At 36.8% G+C, this 17,209-nt stretch overlaps 1 protein-coding gene across 1 annotated transcript; it reads left to right on the top strand.

The window, feature by feature from the left end:
- Nucleotides 1-8,927: 8,927 nt before the first annotated feature.
- On the top strand, nucleotides 8,928-9,880 carry LOC112420817 (uncharacterized). The gene is made up of 2 exons (XM_039832656.1): nucleotides 8,928-9,448; nucleotides 9,556-9,880. Exons 1-2 carry the CDS (start codon nucleotides 8,928-8,930, stop codon nucleotides 9,878-9,880), a joined length of 846 nt encoding a protein of 281 aa, XP_039688590.1.
- The last annotated feature ends 7,329 nt before the right edge of the window (nucleotides 9,881-17,209 follow it).

Raw genomic sequence — 17,209 nt, 5'->3', positions numbered from 1 at the left:
AACAAACGGACCCTTTATTTCGGCTTGCACTCTTCGTTAATGGTATGATATCTTTTAGTTTAGTGTATTTTATTTTGCGTTGTTTAAAATAAATAAATAAAGGAAGGAAAATAGCTATTCCAATAAACTGGTAAAAAAAAAAGCTATTCCAATAATTATAGTCAAAAGAAGTTATTCTGGTAATTTTCTTTTTTGTTTAAAAACAATATTTTGGGCAACGGTCATTAATTAGGCTCATTTATATTGGTCAAAAAGAAAATGTGACAAGTTGTTTTCACCTTTGCATAAGCATACTTAATTAACTTCTTTTTTAAGAACATACTCCTTCCTTTATTAATTATAAGTAAATTTAACTTTTTAGGTTTATTCAATGAATGTTTTATGTGGTTTATATTACAGATCACATACATCATTAATCGAATGAATTTAAAAAATTAAATTTATTTATAATTAATTAAACGCTCATCAATTAGGCTCATTTATATTGGTCAAAAAGAAAAAGTGACAAGTTGTTTTCACCTTTGCATAAGCATACTTAATTAACATTTCTTTTTTTAAGAACATACTCCTTCCTTTATTAATTAGAAGTAAATTTGACTTTTTAGGTTTATTTAATTAATGTTGTATGTGATTCATATTACGGATCACATATATCATTAATTGAATGAACCTAAAAAATTAAATTTGTTTATAATTAATAACAGATGATTAATTAATTAAACGATCATCAATTAGGCTCATTTATATTGGTCAAAAAGAAAAAAGTGACAAGTTGTTTTCACCTTTGCATAAGCATACTTAATTAACTTTTTTTTTTTTTAAGAACATACTCCTTCCTTTATTAATTATAAGTAAATTTGACTTTTTAGGTTTATTCAATTAATGTTGTATGTGGTTCATATTACGGACCACATACATCGTTAATTGAATGAACTTAAAAAATTAAATTTATTTATAATTAATTAAACGGTCATCAATTAGGCTCATTTATATTGGTCAAAAAGAAAAGGTGACAAGTTGTTTTCACCTTTGCATAAACATACTTAATTAACATTTTTTTTTAAGAACATACTCCTTCCTTTATTAATTAGAAGTAAATTTGACTTTTTAGGTTTATTTAATTAATGTTGTATGTGATTCATATTACAGACCACATGCATCATTAATTGAATGAATCTAAAAAATTAAATTTGTTTATAATTAATAACAAAGGACTAATTAATAAACGGTCATCAATTAGGCTCATTTATATTGGTCAAAAAGAAAAAGTGACAATTGTTTTCACCTTTGCATAAGCATACTTAATTAACTTTTTCTTTAAGAACATACTCATTCCTTTATTAATTATAAGTAAATTTGACTTTTTAGATTTATTAAATTAATGTTGTATATAGTTCATATTATGGACCACATACATCATTAATTGAATAAACGTAAAAATAATTAACTTATGTGCAATATAAATAAGAACCTAATGGACAAGGCTAAACCACACCAACAATTACGATTTGAGAATCATGAGACTTCACTTTATTGTTTTTCTCCTTGTTGTTCTCTTGACCTCTACAATTGTGAGAAATCAAGCTCTCTCTAGTCAATGGAATCCTATCAAGCATCTCAACGATAAACATGTGATTGATATTGCTACCTATGCTGTTGCTGAGATTGATGTGCCATCTCATAAAGACTATAAGTTGAAGAGTATCTCCAGTGGCGAGACAAAGACTCTCATAGATGAGGTAGGGACATTCTACCACCTTAAAATTGGAGCTGGTTACAAGGACCATGTTGACTTCTATGATGTTATTGTGTTGGAGAATTTGAAGTACAAATTCAAGAGTCTTATTTATGATGAGTTGAAGCCAAGGCATAATTGAGAGATGAACAAAAAAAATATTATTGAGATGTAAAAATAATATTACAATTTTACTAATAAAAGTTAGTGCTTCCTACATTATAATGAATTGTGAGTCTAAATGTGATATGATTGTATATTGGCGTATAAATTTTCTTGTTGTTACGATTTTGTGAAAAGTTTTACGTGGACGCTCTTGTGGTTGCATTAGCAGCGAAGCTAGCCAATTTTTGTACGGGGTGACAGATTTTTTTTTTAAATTAATATATTAAATTTAATTTATAATAAAAAAAATCACAACCATTTCAATGATATAAAATGTAAATCAAATAACATAAAAAATAGCTATTTATAAACAAAAATGAGCTCAACAACCTTTCAAAGAGTCAAACTCATCTGTAATTGCTAATAATATTACTCCCAAAATTATAAGTGAATATAAGCAAAACTATCACATATTTTGAAATAACTGTCAATAGTAAGAATGATAAGAAGGGTAAAGGGATTGTTTTTGCATCTAGTGTAGAGCTTGATGAGTTACAAGTAAATCAAGAAGATGACGAAGACATGACTAAGTCTCTGGCTCTACTTGGAAGGCAGTTCAAGAGAATCTTCAAACAGTTTGATAGAAGGTCCAGACCCAATGGTCAGAACATCAGACCCAACATTGACAATCAACCCAGTGAAGAGAAGATGGTAAGGTCTAATGAGAAGAACTCTCAATACAAAGGTGTTCAATGTCATGAATGTGAAAGATATGACCATATCAGAACAGAATGTGTTACTTTTCAGAAGAAACAAAAGAAAAGTCTAGTTGTCTCATGGTCAGATGAGGATGACTCAGATGATGAAGTGAAAGCTGAATCTGCAAATCATGTCTCTGCCTTAACTGGTAGAATTATGTCAGACACTGAGTCTTGTGAAGAGGAGATGACTTATGATGAGCTTGCCTTATCCTACTATGACCTAATTACAAAGAATACTGAGTTAACTCAAAAGGTTAAAGAACAGGTAAAAGAAATTGCTCAACTGAAGGACGAAAGATTTGACAATCTATCTCATACCTTAGAACTCAATGATGAAGTGTCAAGACTTGGCTCTCAACTTAAGTATATGGAAGAACAGATTGGTTTGATGACTGCAGATTCAACCAGGAGCGACCAGATGTTCAAACATTTAAAGGAACATCAAACTAAGAAGAAATCAGATTCTTGGGTGTGTGATCACTGTAAAGGGAAGGGTCATATTAGACCTTACTATTTCAAGCTTCACAGTGAGTCAAATCAATTTCAGCAGAGATCTTATAAGAAAAGATGGACCCACATAAGTATCAATACAAGTTTAATTTCTCACACATCTCTAAGATCATCATCTATGGAAGACTAGTACTTTGACAGTGGATGTTCAAGACATATGACTGGGGTTGATAAATACCTAGAAGATGTGAGACCTTATGTTACCAGCTATGTTACTTTTGGTGATGGAGCTAAAGGAAAAATTGTGGGAATTGGTAACCTGATCAAACAGGGTTTGCCAAGAGTTGATGATGTGCTGCTAGTTAAAGGTTTGACAGCCAATTTAATTAGCATAAGTCAGTTGTGTGACCTGGGACTACAAGTAAACTTCACCAAGCTTGAATGTCAGATTACAGATGAAAAAGGAGAAGTACTAATGAGAGGTACAAGGTCCAAGGACAATTGTTATCTTTGGGTATCACAAGAAGAAGCATTTATCTCAGCCTGTCTCTTGAGCAAAGAAGAAGAGATCAAGTTGTGGCATCAAAGGTTGGGTCATCTACATCTAAAAGGAATGAAAAGAGCTTTATCTTCAGATGCTATCAGAGGACTACCAAATTTAAAGATTTTGAAGACAACATATGTGGTGAATGTCAGATTGGCAAGCAAACCAGAATGTCCCATCCAAGGTTGGAACATCAAGCAACCTCCAAAGTTCTTGAACTTCTGCACATGGATCTGATGGGGCCTATGCATGTTGAGAGTATTGGAAGTAAAAGGTATGTTGTTGTTGTTGTCGATGATTTCTCTAGATTCACTTGGGTAAACTTTATTAGAGAAAAATCAGACACTTTTGATGTGTTTAAAGAATTGTGTACACAACTACAGAGAGAAAAGGGTTGTGGCATTATTAGAATCAGGAGTGATCATGGAACTGAATTTGAAAACTCTAGATTTGATGAATATTGTTCAGAAGAGGGAATCAAACATGAATTCTCTTCACCTATAACTCCTCAGCAAAATGGTGTGGTTGAGAGAAAGAACAAGACTCTTCAAGAATCTGCAAGAGTCATGCTTCATGCTAAACACTTACCTTATCGTTTCGCTGAAGCTATGAACACAGCTTGTCACATTCACAACAGGGTAACTCTAAGAACAGGCACCATAACAACTCTCTATGAGCTATGGAAGGGAAGAAAACCTACTGTCAAATATTTTCATGTGTTTGGTAGTAAGTACTACATTTTGTCTGATAGAGATTACAGAAGGAAGATGGATCCAAAGAGTGAGGAAGGAATTTTTCTTGGTTACTCCACAAACAACAGAGCTTATAGAGTTTTTAATCTCAAAACAAAAACTATAATGGAGTCCATTAATGTTTTGATAGATGATGTGCCTAAAGAAAAAGTCCCTGATGGTGATCCTGATGTTGAAACATCTATTCAGGAAACAAATGCACTTGTCCAGGTGAATGAAGTTGAACCTGAAAAGGAAGAAATAGAAGAAGATGAGCAAGATCAGATGTCCACTTCTAAAGGTCCCTCTACTAGAGTACTAAAGAATCATCCTCAAGACCTAATAATTGGGAATCCTGATCAAGGAATCACAACCAGAAGATTAATTGGAGTCATTGCCAACTCTTGTTTTTTGTCTAAGATTGAACCAAAGAATGTCAAAGAAGCCCTAACTGATGAGTTTTGGATTGAAACAATGCAAGAAGAACTAAATCAATTCAAAAGAAGTGAAGTGTGGGATTTGGTTCCAAGACCTGAAGGTATAAATGTAATAGGTACTAAGTGGATCTACAAGAACAAGTCTGATGAAAATGGTACTGTAACCAGGAATAAGGCAAGACTAGTAGCTCAAGACTACACTCAAATAGAAGGTCTAGATTTTGATGAGACTTTTGCTCATGTTGCTAGGTTGGAATCGATAAGCTGTTGCTAGATGTATCATGTATTCTCAATTTTAAGCTATTTCAAATGGATGTAAAGAGTGCCTTTCTGAATGGGTACTTGAATGAAGAAGTTTATTGAACAACCTAAAGGATTTATTGATCCCAGCTTTCCCAATCATGTGTATAGATTGAAGAAAGCTCTATATGGTTTAAAGCAAGCACCTAGGGCTTGGTATGAGAGATTGACTCAATTTCTTGTTGGTCAAGGGTACAGGAAAGGTGGTACAGACAAGACTTTGTTTGTAAAAGATGACAATGGTAGACCGATGATTGCCCAGATATATGTTGATGACAATGTTTTTGGTGGAATATCGAATAAGATGGTTCAACATTTCATTCAGCAAATGCAATATTAGTTTGAGATGAGCTTAGTTGGTGAATTGACCTATTTCCTTGGACTTCAGGTTAAACAAATGGAAATACAATCTTCATTTCTCAGAGCAAATATGCCAAGAACATTGTGAAGAAATTTGGCTTGGATAATGGTGGACACAAAAGAACTCCAGCTGCCACTCACTTGAAACTGACAAAGGATGAAAGTGGTATATTTGTTGATCAAAGCATGTACAGAAGCATGATTGGGAGTTAACTATATCTTACTGCAAGTAGGCCAGACATTACTTTTGATGTAGGTGGATGTGCAAGGTATCAAGTTGAACCAAAGATGAGTCATCTTACTCAAGTGAAGAGGATACTAAAATACATCAATAGTACAAGTGATTATGGGATCTTATACTCATACAGTGAAGACTCTAAGCTGATGGGTTATTGTGATGCTGATTGGGCAGGAAGTGCTGATGACAGAAAAAGTACCTCTGGAGGATGTTTCTTTCTAGGAAATAATCTGATTTCCTAGTTTATTAAGAAACAAAATTGTGTGTCTCTGTCTACTATTGAAGCTGAATACATAGCAGTTGGGAGTAGTTGTTCTCAACTGGTTTTGATGAAGTAGACGCTGAAGGAGTATAATGTTGAACAAGATGTTCTAACTTTATACTATGAAAACCTAAGTGCTATCAACATTTCCAAAAATCCTATTCAACATAGCAGAACAAAGCACATTGATATCAGACATCATTTCATCACAGATCTTGTTGAAGAAAATGTTGTGACACTTGAGCATGTTGACACAGAGGAGCAGTTAGCAGACATTTTCACCAAAGCCTTAGATGCTAAACATTTGAAAAACTAAGGGGCAAGTTGGGAATTTGCCTGCATGAGGAGTTTTGATCATCTGTGTTGTGAGACGTGCTGTCTAATCTCTACTGTTTGCACGTCTTTGATTAGTGGGGTATATTGCTAAAGTACTCCTGATATGTGTGGCATATTTTGTGGCTAAAAAAGGGGGAGAAAAATGGTATATCTATACTCCTTATGCCAGTATCTGTATATGTGCTTCTGCATGTATCTATGTGTCTGCATCCATTTTGCAACTATGTATGCCTGATTACTCTGTTATGCCTGTATGCATGTTTTTGCTTTTGCAACTATTTTCAGGTGGTGTAGATGTTGTTACATATGTTACAACATCTTTATTATGTCTGAGAATTTTTTTTTCTCAACTTCTATTATTGTGTACATGTTCCTTGCTGATGTTCTCTAGAATGTTGGAACATGTCTAAGAAGACTAGTGTAGATGTTAGCACTTGTGCGAAAACATCTCTATGTGGTTCTGAGAATTTATTTTTCTCAGGAATTTAAGTGTTCATGTTCCCTGCTGCTGCTATTTTTTGGAACATGTCTATGTGTATGACTTTTAAAAGTCTGATTGTTTGTGTGACCTTTGACAGGTCTGCTAGCTTAGGACTGTTGTCTGCTAGCTTAGGAAATATTCCTTGAAAGATTTTATGCCCAAATCCTGAAGTTATTTTATCTATGCATTAGGAGTTATATGTATGCATGTATTCAAGGGGAGTAGTGGAATATTCATGTTAGTCACTCATATATTCTCATATTCAGGGGGAGTGATACTTTTTTGTGTGCTTGCACTAGTCCAAGCTGTTTGACAGGATTTCAGATCAAAGGTTTAAACATCCATGTCTGTCACTTGTAAGTATGGGAATTTATTTTCCCTTGCTTCTCTATGTGTAGTGACAGTACTCTAAAGACATCCAAGCATGTCACTTGTAAGTGTGGGAATCTTTTTCCCTTGCTTCTTTATGGTGTTAGTGATAGTGCTCCATAAGTATGAGAAATTTATTTTTTTTCCCTTGCTTCTATGTGTTATAGGTGATCCTGTCTGATGTGGCATAGGTTGTTTTAACATCCTATTCTGTAGGTTTGGAAACTTGTTTTTCCTTACCTCTATGTGTGGCAGGTACTCCTGTCTGTTGGGAAGTTCTCTTCCTTTTTGTACCATAGGATTTCTCATCTGCTCTATGTGCTAATTGATGCTGGAACATCCTAATGTGTGTGGAAATTCTTTTTCCCTGAGTGTAGCATAAAAATTTATTTTTCCTCTGCTCTTGTGAGACTATGCCTTTATCTAATTCGATGTTGTATGTCTCTGATCAAGTGTAATACCTCTACCAGCTGATGCTGAGATTGAAGACTCATGAGGTATTCTATGTATGCACTCTCTTACTATCTCTAGAGTGATACTGTCTGCTACTTCTTCTTGAATATGTGTTCGTGATAACTTGAGGAAGTGTATATAAGGTATCTCTTTGGATTTTGTGTGCTTTCTATTTCTTCATAGGTATGGGTTTATGCGTTTGGAGAAATGGTCTTTTGTATCCCTCTGTTTTATAAGTATTGGCATTAATTTGTTTTAGCCAAAAATTTGCCAAAGGGGGAGATTGTTGGGTATTTGTATTGGCTGCATTGTTGCTAAAACAAATATCCTTGTTGTGTAAGTTGAAACCAATGTTCCAACATGTGTTTAGGCGTCTCTGGAAGATGTTGGATACGATGCTCCAACATCCTGACACAGTTCAGTGTGCCTGGGTTCTCGCCTGTTTGTACGCGCGCCCTTTATTGTTTAAGGAAACAATATTTCCTTAACTTATTGATCAAACAACACGCATATCTTCTAAGAATCAGTTGTGGAATATTTCTAAAGTGTATTTTATATTTTAGGAAATATTTATTATTGTTTGGAACGATCCTATAAATGTTCCAACATTTTAGGACTTCCCAAATTTGTTTCTGATTCTTGTTTTGCAGATTAAGCTGAACCGATCTGCATCTTGCTGAAGCCCAATGAATTATTTAGCCCAAGCTGCTTTAGTATATAAGAAATACTTCAAGACCTAATTGATTATTCAAGCCATCATTCTAAAAGTTTAGATTTTTAGGGTTTAACTCTTCATGTATTCTGCTCTTGTATCGTTTGTGATGCAAGTTTAGAATCTATTGTGTGTTCTTTCTTGTATCGTCTGTGATACTTGTTAGGACTGTGTGTGAGTATTGATTACTCCTTTGTACTACACCAAAGTTGTGAAACACGGTGATAGTTGTTTGTGTTGGAAGGTAACTTCTACTTTGTTTTGGTTTAGGTCTGATAGGTCACAGAGACTGTGACTGACCATTAGGATAGTGAGGCATGATCTTAGATCTAGGAGTTCATAGGTTGAAGTTAATACGGGTAGGTCCTAGGTCATATAGTGTAAACGAGGAGTTTGTTGAGAGCTATTGAATAAGGACTACACTAGTGGATTTCCTTCCTGGCTTGGCAGCCCCCAGAGTAGGTGTGTTTGTCACCGAACTAGGTCAACAATCTCATTGTGTTCTTTAATTTCCTGTCTTTTATTTTCTTGTTTTTTATTTCTGTTTATCGCGTGATGTTGAAACATTAATCGTAACATTACAAACGCCATAACATCTTACAGAACATATTAAAACAAGTGCGCTAGAATTTCAAGGTCAATTCAAAAAGTTCATGGAACTTTTCTCTCGACTTCAGGTTAACATTCCGTTCGGTGAAGCTCTTAATCAAATGCTATTATATGCTAAATTCATGAAAGAGCTATTGATAGGAATAAAAAGACATAAGGATGATGAGAACATTGCTCTTTCCGAGAATTGTAATGCTATTCTCCAAAATAAACTCCCACCTAAGCTAAAAGATCCAAGTGCTTTTACTATTCCTTGTTCCATTGAACCGGTAGATATTGGTCGAGCTTTATGTGATTTAGGGGCAAGTATCAACTTGATTCCCCTCTCAATGATGAAGAAGCTAGGATGTGGTGAGCCAAAACCAACAAGAATGACCCTCACTCTAGCTAAACGGTCAATCTCTTATCCTTTCGGTGTGTTTGAGGATGTGCTAGTTAAGGTTAATGAGCTAGTGTTTCCTGCTGATTTTGTAATCTTAGATATGGCTGAAGATGAATATATGCTACTCATTCTAGGAAGACCTTTCCTTGCAACAGGTTGTGCTTTGATTGATGTTGAAATGGGGCAGCTTATGATGAGATTCCATAATGAGCAAGTGGTGTTCAATATCTTTGAAGCCATGAAACACCGAGCTGAAAATCCTAAGTGTTACCGAATTGATGTTGTTGAAGGATAGTTGAAGACAATTCCTGTGAACCTCAACCAACACAACCTTTGGAGAAGACCATTGTTAATTCTATAAATGGTTGTGATCATGATGAAGACCTTGAGGTTAAGGAATGTGTCAAACAACTAGAGGCAAGCAAGCAAGAGGTAGAACTGGTAAAAATTGAAGAGATCGTTGGTGAAAACCTTATAGGGACGCAAACTTTGAGCAAGGAGGAAGAAAAAAATCCAGAATTAGAAGAGCTTCATGCGCACTTGAAGTATGTCTTTCTTAGCAAGGATGAGGGTGTTAAGGGACAACCAAAGAGCTTTGAGATGGAAAATTTCTGATTTGAAGGGTATTAGTCCAGCTTATTGCATGCATAGAATTCACATGGAGGCGGAATACAAACCTGCTTTTCAACCTCAAAGAAGACTAAACCCAATAATGAAAGAAGTGGTGAAGAAAGAAGTTCTCAAGTTACTGGATGCAGGTATGATTTACCCTATCTTTGATAGTTCTTGGGTGAGTCATGTTTATGTGGTGCCTAAGAAAGGTGGAATGATGGTGGTGGCTAATAAAAAAAATGAGTTAATACCCACCCGTACTGTCATTGGTTGGAGGATGTGTATGGACTACCGGAGGTTGAATACTGCAACAAGGAAGGATCACTTTCCGTTACCGTTCATGGATCAAATGATTGAGAGGTTGGCTGGCGAAGCCTTTTATTGTTTCTTGGATGGGTAATCGGGGTATAATCAGATAGCGGTAGCACCGGAAGATCAAGAGAAGACTGCCTTCACGTATCCATTTGGTGTGTTTGCTTATAGGATAATACCCTATGGACCGGCAACCTTTCAACGGTGTATGCTCTCCATCTTCTCCGACATGATAGAGAAGAACATCGAGGTATTTATGGATGACTTCTCCATGTTTGGTAAGTCTTTTGATCAATGCTTGTTTCATCTAGATGATGTCCTTAAAAGATGCACCGAAACTAAACTTGTTTTAAATTGGGAAAAATGTCATTTTATGGTAACTAAAGGTATAATTTTGGGGCATAAAATAATTGTTAAAGGCATAGAGATGGACCAAGCTAAGATAGAGGTTATAGAGAAACTTCCCCCTCCTGTTAATGTTAAAGGGGTGAGAAGCTTCTTGGGGCAAGCCGGTTTCTATCAGCGTTTTATAAAAGATTTTTCAAAAATAGCCAAGCCCCTTTGTAACCTCATAGTCAAAGAAACTGAGTTTGATTTTGATGCTGAATGTTTAAATGCTTTTTCTTTAATTAAAAACAAGTTGGTAACTGCACCAATAATCATTGCACCCAATTGGGATTTACATTTAGAACTTATGTGTGATGCAAGTGATTATGATGTTGGTGCAGTCCTAGGCCAACGCAAGAACAAATTTTTCCATGAAATTTACTACGCAAGCAAGGTTTTAAACGATAATCAAGTGAATTATTCCACAACTGAAAAGGAGTTGCTTGCAGTAATCTTTGCATTGGAAAAGTTTTGTTCTTATCTAATAGGCTCCAAAGTCATTGTTTTTATAGATCATGCAGCTCTTAAGTATCTCTTGACAAAAGGGGATTCAAAACCTCGGCTGTTGAGGTGGATCCTTTTGTTGCAAGAGTTTGATCTTGAGATTCGTGATAAGAAGGGAGTAGAGAATGTGGTGGCTGATCACCTCTCAAGGTTGGAAAACAACGACGTGACAAAGAAAGAAGGAGCCATCATGGCTGAGTTTTCAGACGAAAAGCTGTTTGCTATTGGAGAAAGGCCATGGTTTGCTGACATGGCGAACTTTAAGGCCGATAATATAGTTCCTGATGACCTTGAGTATCAATAGAGGAAAAAGTTCTTCAAGGATGCAAACCACTATCTGTAGGATGATCCTTCTCTGTTTAAGGTAAGCACTAACGGTTTGATTAGACGTTGTGTTTCAGGTGAGGAGGCTAACAGTATCATGTGGCACTGGCAAAGCTCAACTTATGGTGGTCACCATAGTGGAGATAGAACCGCTGCAAAAGTTTTAAAAAGTGGCTTCTGGTGTCCCACCCTTTTCAAGGATTGCCAAGACTTTGTTAAGCGGTGTGATAAATGCCAAAGGACAGGTAACATTTCTAGGAGGATGAGATGCCCCTAACAGGAATCATTGAAATTGAACCATTTGATTGTTGGGGCATTGATTTTATGGGACCATTCCCTTCCTTTTACTCTTTTCTCCATATACTTGTTTGTGTTGACTACGTCACAAAATGGGTTGAAGCGACACCATGTATTGCTAATGATGCCAAGACTGTTGTCAACTTCCTACATAAGAATATTTTAACTAGGTTTGGAACACCTAGAGTCTTGATCAGTGATGGGGGGAAGCACTTTTGCAATAATTTTCTTGAAAATGTGCTCAAAAAGTATAACATAAGGCGCAAAGTTGCAACTCCCTATCACCCACAAACTAGTGGTCAAGTAGAGGTTTCAAACCGTCAGCTGAAACAGATATTAGCAAAGACAGTTGTGTCAAATAGGAAGGATTGGTCTAAGAAATTAGATGACGCACTGTGGGCATATAGGACAGCCTTTAAGACTCATATAGGGCTCTCACCCTATCAGTTAGTCTATGGGAAGGCTTGTCATCTTCCAGTTGAGCTAGAACATAAAGCATATTGGGCCATCAAGGCCTTAAACTTTGATCAAGTAGCCGCTGGTAAGAAAAGACTCTTGAAACTTAATGTACTTGAAGAGATGAGGCTTAGAGCGGAAAATGCGCTCATCTATAAAGCCATGACTAAAAGGTATCATGACAAAAACTTAGTATCTAGGGATATTAACTCTGGGCAACTAGTTTTGTTGTATAATTCCAAGTTGAAGTTGTTTCCTGGAAAGCTCAAGTCAAAGTGGTTTAGACCGTTCTTGATCAAAAGTGTGTCACCTCATGGAGTTGTTGAGTTGATGACACCTGACGGTGACCGAAGTTTCAAGGTAAATGGACAGAGAGTTAAGCCATATCTGGGTGGCGACCTACCAAATGCAAGGGTAGGACTTATTCTGACGGACCTCTAAGGTCCTTGGCAGTCAAGCTAGTGACGGTAAAGGAGCGCTTTGTGGGAGGTAACCCATCATTTTATTGCAGGTAGTATTTTATATTTTTATTGCTTTCAAAAATCTCAAAAACACAAAAATATTTTAGCTGGAACAAGCAGAGGAATAAAAAAATTTCAACCCCAGTACTGTGCAAATCGTGACATGTTTGGGCAAAACGTGACACGATTTTGCACTCCCTCTGAACTTCTAAAAAAAATTCTAAGTTAAATGGGTGTCATGATACTGATTGTGTCACGTTGGCCAAATCGTGACACGATTTCTAGGCAAGAAATTTTTCAAAAAGTGAAATTGTGATGCGTTTTTGCCCAAACGTGACACAATTTTGGTGGTTTTCAAATTCTGATCGTTACAAACCCAAATCGTGACACGTTTTTGGCCAAACGTGACACGATTTCTCCAACCTATAAATATACCCAACACGATTTTCATTCCATGCACTTCCAAAAGTAGCCAAACTCTACCAAAATTTTCCCAGAACCCTAACCTTCGAAATTCTAACCTTTTTCTACCAAAAATTTTCATCTTTTCATCTCCAATTCACCAAACCATCACCATAACCCTACATCATCATCAACAACCAACCCAAATTCATCATCTCCACCACAAATCCTAAGCCTAACCCTAACCTTCATCAACCTTTTTCCTAAACCTAACCATGGTTGAAACAAGAAACAAGGGCAAGGCCCAAACTCAAACCCATCCATCCAAAAAGGCCAAGACCACCCCCAAACGCAAACCTCCCGTTAAACCTAACCCTAACGCCGCACCACCACCATCTGTTAAGCACCGGTTCTAAAATGATGCTGCAAGAGACTGTTTCAAGGACATCTGTGCCATTAGGGTGATCCCTGAGAGAGGGTTTGATTTCCCTAAACTCATCTCCAACCCTGAGTTCTTCCAAGTTATTACTGAGAGAGGGTGGGAGTCCTTGATTATCATGATCTTCCCTCAAGCCAATAAGACCATGGCACTTGAGTTCTATGCAAATGCTCGGTTCATGGGGAGGAAGTATGTGTCTTATGTGAGGGGGAGGGAGATTGACTATAGCCCCGAGAAGATCAATGACTTTTGGAGATTATCCCATCTGAGGAGTGTGATGTGAAAAGGAGGATGGTTGAGTGTAAGGATTGGAATGATGAGAAGTGGGAGGAGTTGTTGTTGCAGTTGTGTGTGGAGGATGCTAAGTGGCATGGAGGGTCACATATGCTTTTGAGGGCCGACTTTAAGCCTTATGCTAAGGCTTGGGCATCTTTTATGGTGCAAACTTTTGAGGGCACCACCTGTACTTAAGACATTCCCTTGCCTCGCCTGCTTACTCTGTCTGCTATTCTTGATGGGGCACCCATCAATGTTAGTGAGTTGATTGCCAACATTACTATATGTTTGCTTCAGGTACAAAGAAGGATATCCCTCACTTAAGCCTTATCAATTGTCTTTGTGAGGAAGAGGACTGCGACTTGTTCGCAAATGATCTTAGTGCACCTATGATGAAGTCGTTGAATGATACTTAAATAAACACCTTCGTCAAGGACTACTAGGAGCGCATGTGTAACACCCCGTTGTCCCAACTTAAAAATTTCATAACCATTTATCAGAGTAAACAACACATAACAGAATGCTACACTTCTAAAATCATAAAAACAGATAATTAACAAATTATCTTTCAACATAATTATTTCAAAACTTCGCAGCGGATTAAGTTCATCTTCGTAAATAAGTCTTGGCACGCAGACCTAATAAAAACCATCTCATAAGTTCAGTTAAACAACATAATCATAGCATATACGCAAAGGAAAGAGAAATAGCCACTAAAGATCCCCTCCCGTTACGTATCAGAGCAACCTAAGACTCAGTGAGGAATAAATCACTCACGACAACAACACCAGCAACCTACTCTTGATCACCTGCAAGTTACTCATACGAAGAGCAACATTTCCAAGCAGAAGGGGTGAGATTTCACAAAACAATAATATTAAACATATAATTCAACAATTATATTTAACAACTTGGAAACGTCATAATAACATCATGGATAATAATATATCACATATCACTTCATAAATAGTTCATAAATGAAACACAGCTCAACATCTTGGCAACTTATCGTCTTCGACTCGACAATGTGACTAATCAACTTAGACCTCTTATATGCATGTGGTACCAATCCAGGGCATCAAGCCCCCATCGCTATTTGAGTATTAATATACTTCTAGGGCATCAAGCCCCCATCGCTATTTGAGCTAAAGCTCCATTGTGTTGAGTACAAAGCTCCAGGGCATCAAGCCCCCAACAATGAAATGCTAATGCATGGACTCGACCTCTTAAACATCTTAAATCGACAACCTCTTACATAATCCAATAATTTGGAACTTCATTATCTTCATCAACTTAGACCGACTCATGCAGCTTAGTTAAATAACAACAGCAACATAGGCAGTATACAAACAGCATGACATAATAATATCAAATGCAAGTCAACAACATCTCAATTATACATTCATAATTCAAGTAATGCGTATAACATTATATCACATCATAATCAACATCAACGCATCTTAAACAGCTCCACAGATTATAATTAACATCATCATTAAGTCTCAATACTACCCCAAGGTTCAACTCTCATAAAACTCGTGCAACAAAGGTAGCAAAATCCTAACAAGGCACTATGTTTCTGGGTCACTCGTGAGGCGAGAGCCTCTGCTCGCCGTGGCGAGTTCAGGTCAGATTCCCAAAAGTTCATTCTACGATCATTCCAGGTTCAATCTCATCCTACATTATTTCCTAATCATTATTAGACATGTTCAGACGCTCAAAAGCATCTAAGGATCAACTCAAAAGTCAAAATCATGAAATCTTGCAAGCTATCTGGTCAAGCTCGCTAGGTGAGTTCATCTGCTCGCTATGGCGAGCTGCAAGGTGCAACTCGCGAGGCGGGTAAGGTTTGCTCGCGAGGCGAGCGATGAAGTTCATCACTCGCCGTGGCGAGGATCATGGCTCGGGAGGCGAGCGATGAATGTCGCTACGGGCAGAAGTGCAGTTTTTCATAAAAAATCCCTAATTCTCATGGTTTTAAGCCTAACTTTGATTCCAGAATTCATCCTACACATTATCTAAGGTCTAGGAATAGTTTCTACATCAATCTAACAACTTTTCACCGTTTAATCATCAAATTCTATCATTAACCCTAATTCTCCGACTTCTCTAATTCAATCCTACACTTGCTAAATATGATCATCAGAATTATATAGATTAATAAATTGTAAGTTACTCCCACCCTTACCTTATAGATCAAAATCGCAGCCTCTAGGTCTCTCTTGCTCTTCTCTTGGCTTTCTCTCCCTTTTCTCCAAAACTGATCGTACGTTATGTTTTTCTCTAAACTAGGTTTTCCCTATTTATATCTCCTCCATCTATCTTATCTTATTTCTCTTTCTCCCCCAAAACTCTCTAAAATCTCAAAACAACCCCTAAACTCAATATTTATTTTATTTTCAAATCTTATTTTATTAAACAATAAAATAAGTCACAACTCCTCATAAATCACATAAAATCACCTCAATCATATAAACCTCTTAAATCACACATATATCATATAAATATAATATAAACTCATCTTAATAAGTTCTAGACTCAATTAAATAATTAAATAATTTGAAACGGGCGTTACAGCATGCATGATATTCAGGCTGCAAAGGCAGTAGCAGCAGGACAGCCACATCCACAGCCACAACATCAGCCACAGCCACCTCCACCTCAGTTTGTGCATGGAGAGGGGAGCAGTCAGTTGAGTACCTATGCACCTATTCATCCTATGATGCTAGACTACATGTTCGGCCATGCTAACTGGATGAATGAGGTGTCTGACCTGGCGATGTGGAACCGTCCGAGGTTTGGGCAGGAGTTTTCTGAGGCGGTCTGCCTCAATAAGAGAGCTATAACTAGCTCTTTTGAGTGATTTGATGGTTCCGACAAAATTGAAGAGGCTATCTCTCGCCTCACCCTTAACCAAACCACCCTGACCCAAAACCAACATCTCATGGGTACCAAAATTGATGAAATTTTGACCAAACTAGCTGCACTGGAAATTCCAATTGCTTCCTCCTCTGTAACCCCCACCCTATCTGTTTCTTCCCAACCACCAAAACCTCACCGAATGAAGCTAGATGTCCCTAGATTCAATGGATCTGATGCTCTAGGGTGGATATTCAAGATTAAACAATTTTTTGAGTATCATGATGTACCACCCCGTTTTCCCAACTTAAAAATTTCAAAACATTTATCAGAGTATTCAACACATAAACGGAATGTTACACTTCATAAGATCATAAATAAGATAATTAACTAATTATCCTTCAACATAATTCAATTCCAAAATATTGCAGCGGATTAAATTCATCAACATAAATAAGTCTTGGCACGCAGGCCTCATCAAAACATCTCATAAATTCAGTTAAACAACTTAGTACGAAGGTACAAACTATGCGAGGAAGATCTAAATTGGGCTTTGAAAGGATTGGTTGGAACGGTGTCAAATGGGGAATCGATACCGATTATTCAGAACAGAGT

The sequence above is a fragment of the Medicago truncatula genome, chromosome 4 (genome assembly GCF_003473485.1).
Source record: "Medicago truncatula cultivar Jemalong A17 chromosome 4, MtrunA17r5.0-ANR, whole genome shotgun sequence".
Lineage (NCBI taxonomy): Eukaryota > Viridiplantae > Streptophyta > Magnoliopsida > Fabales > Fabaceae > Medicago > Medicago truncatula.
This window is presented reverse-complemented; position numbering and strand designations above follow the sequence as displayed.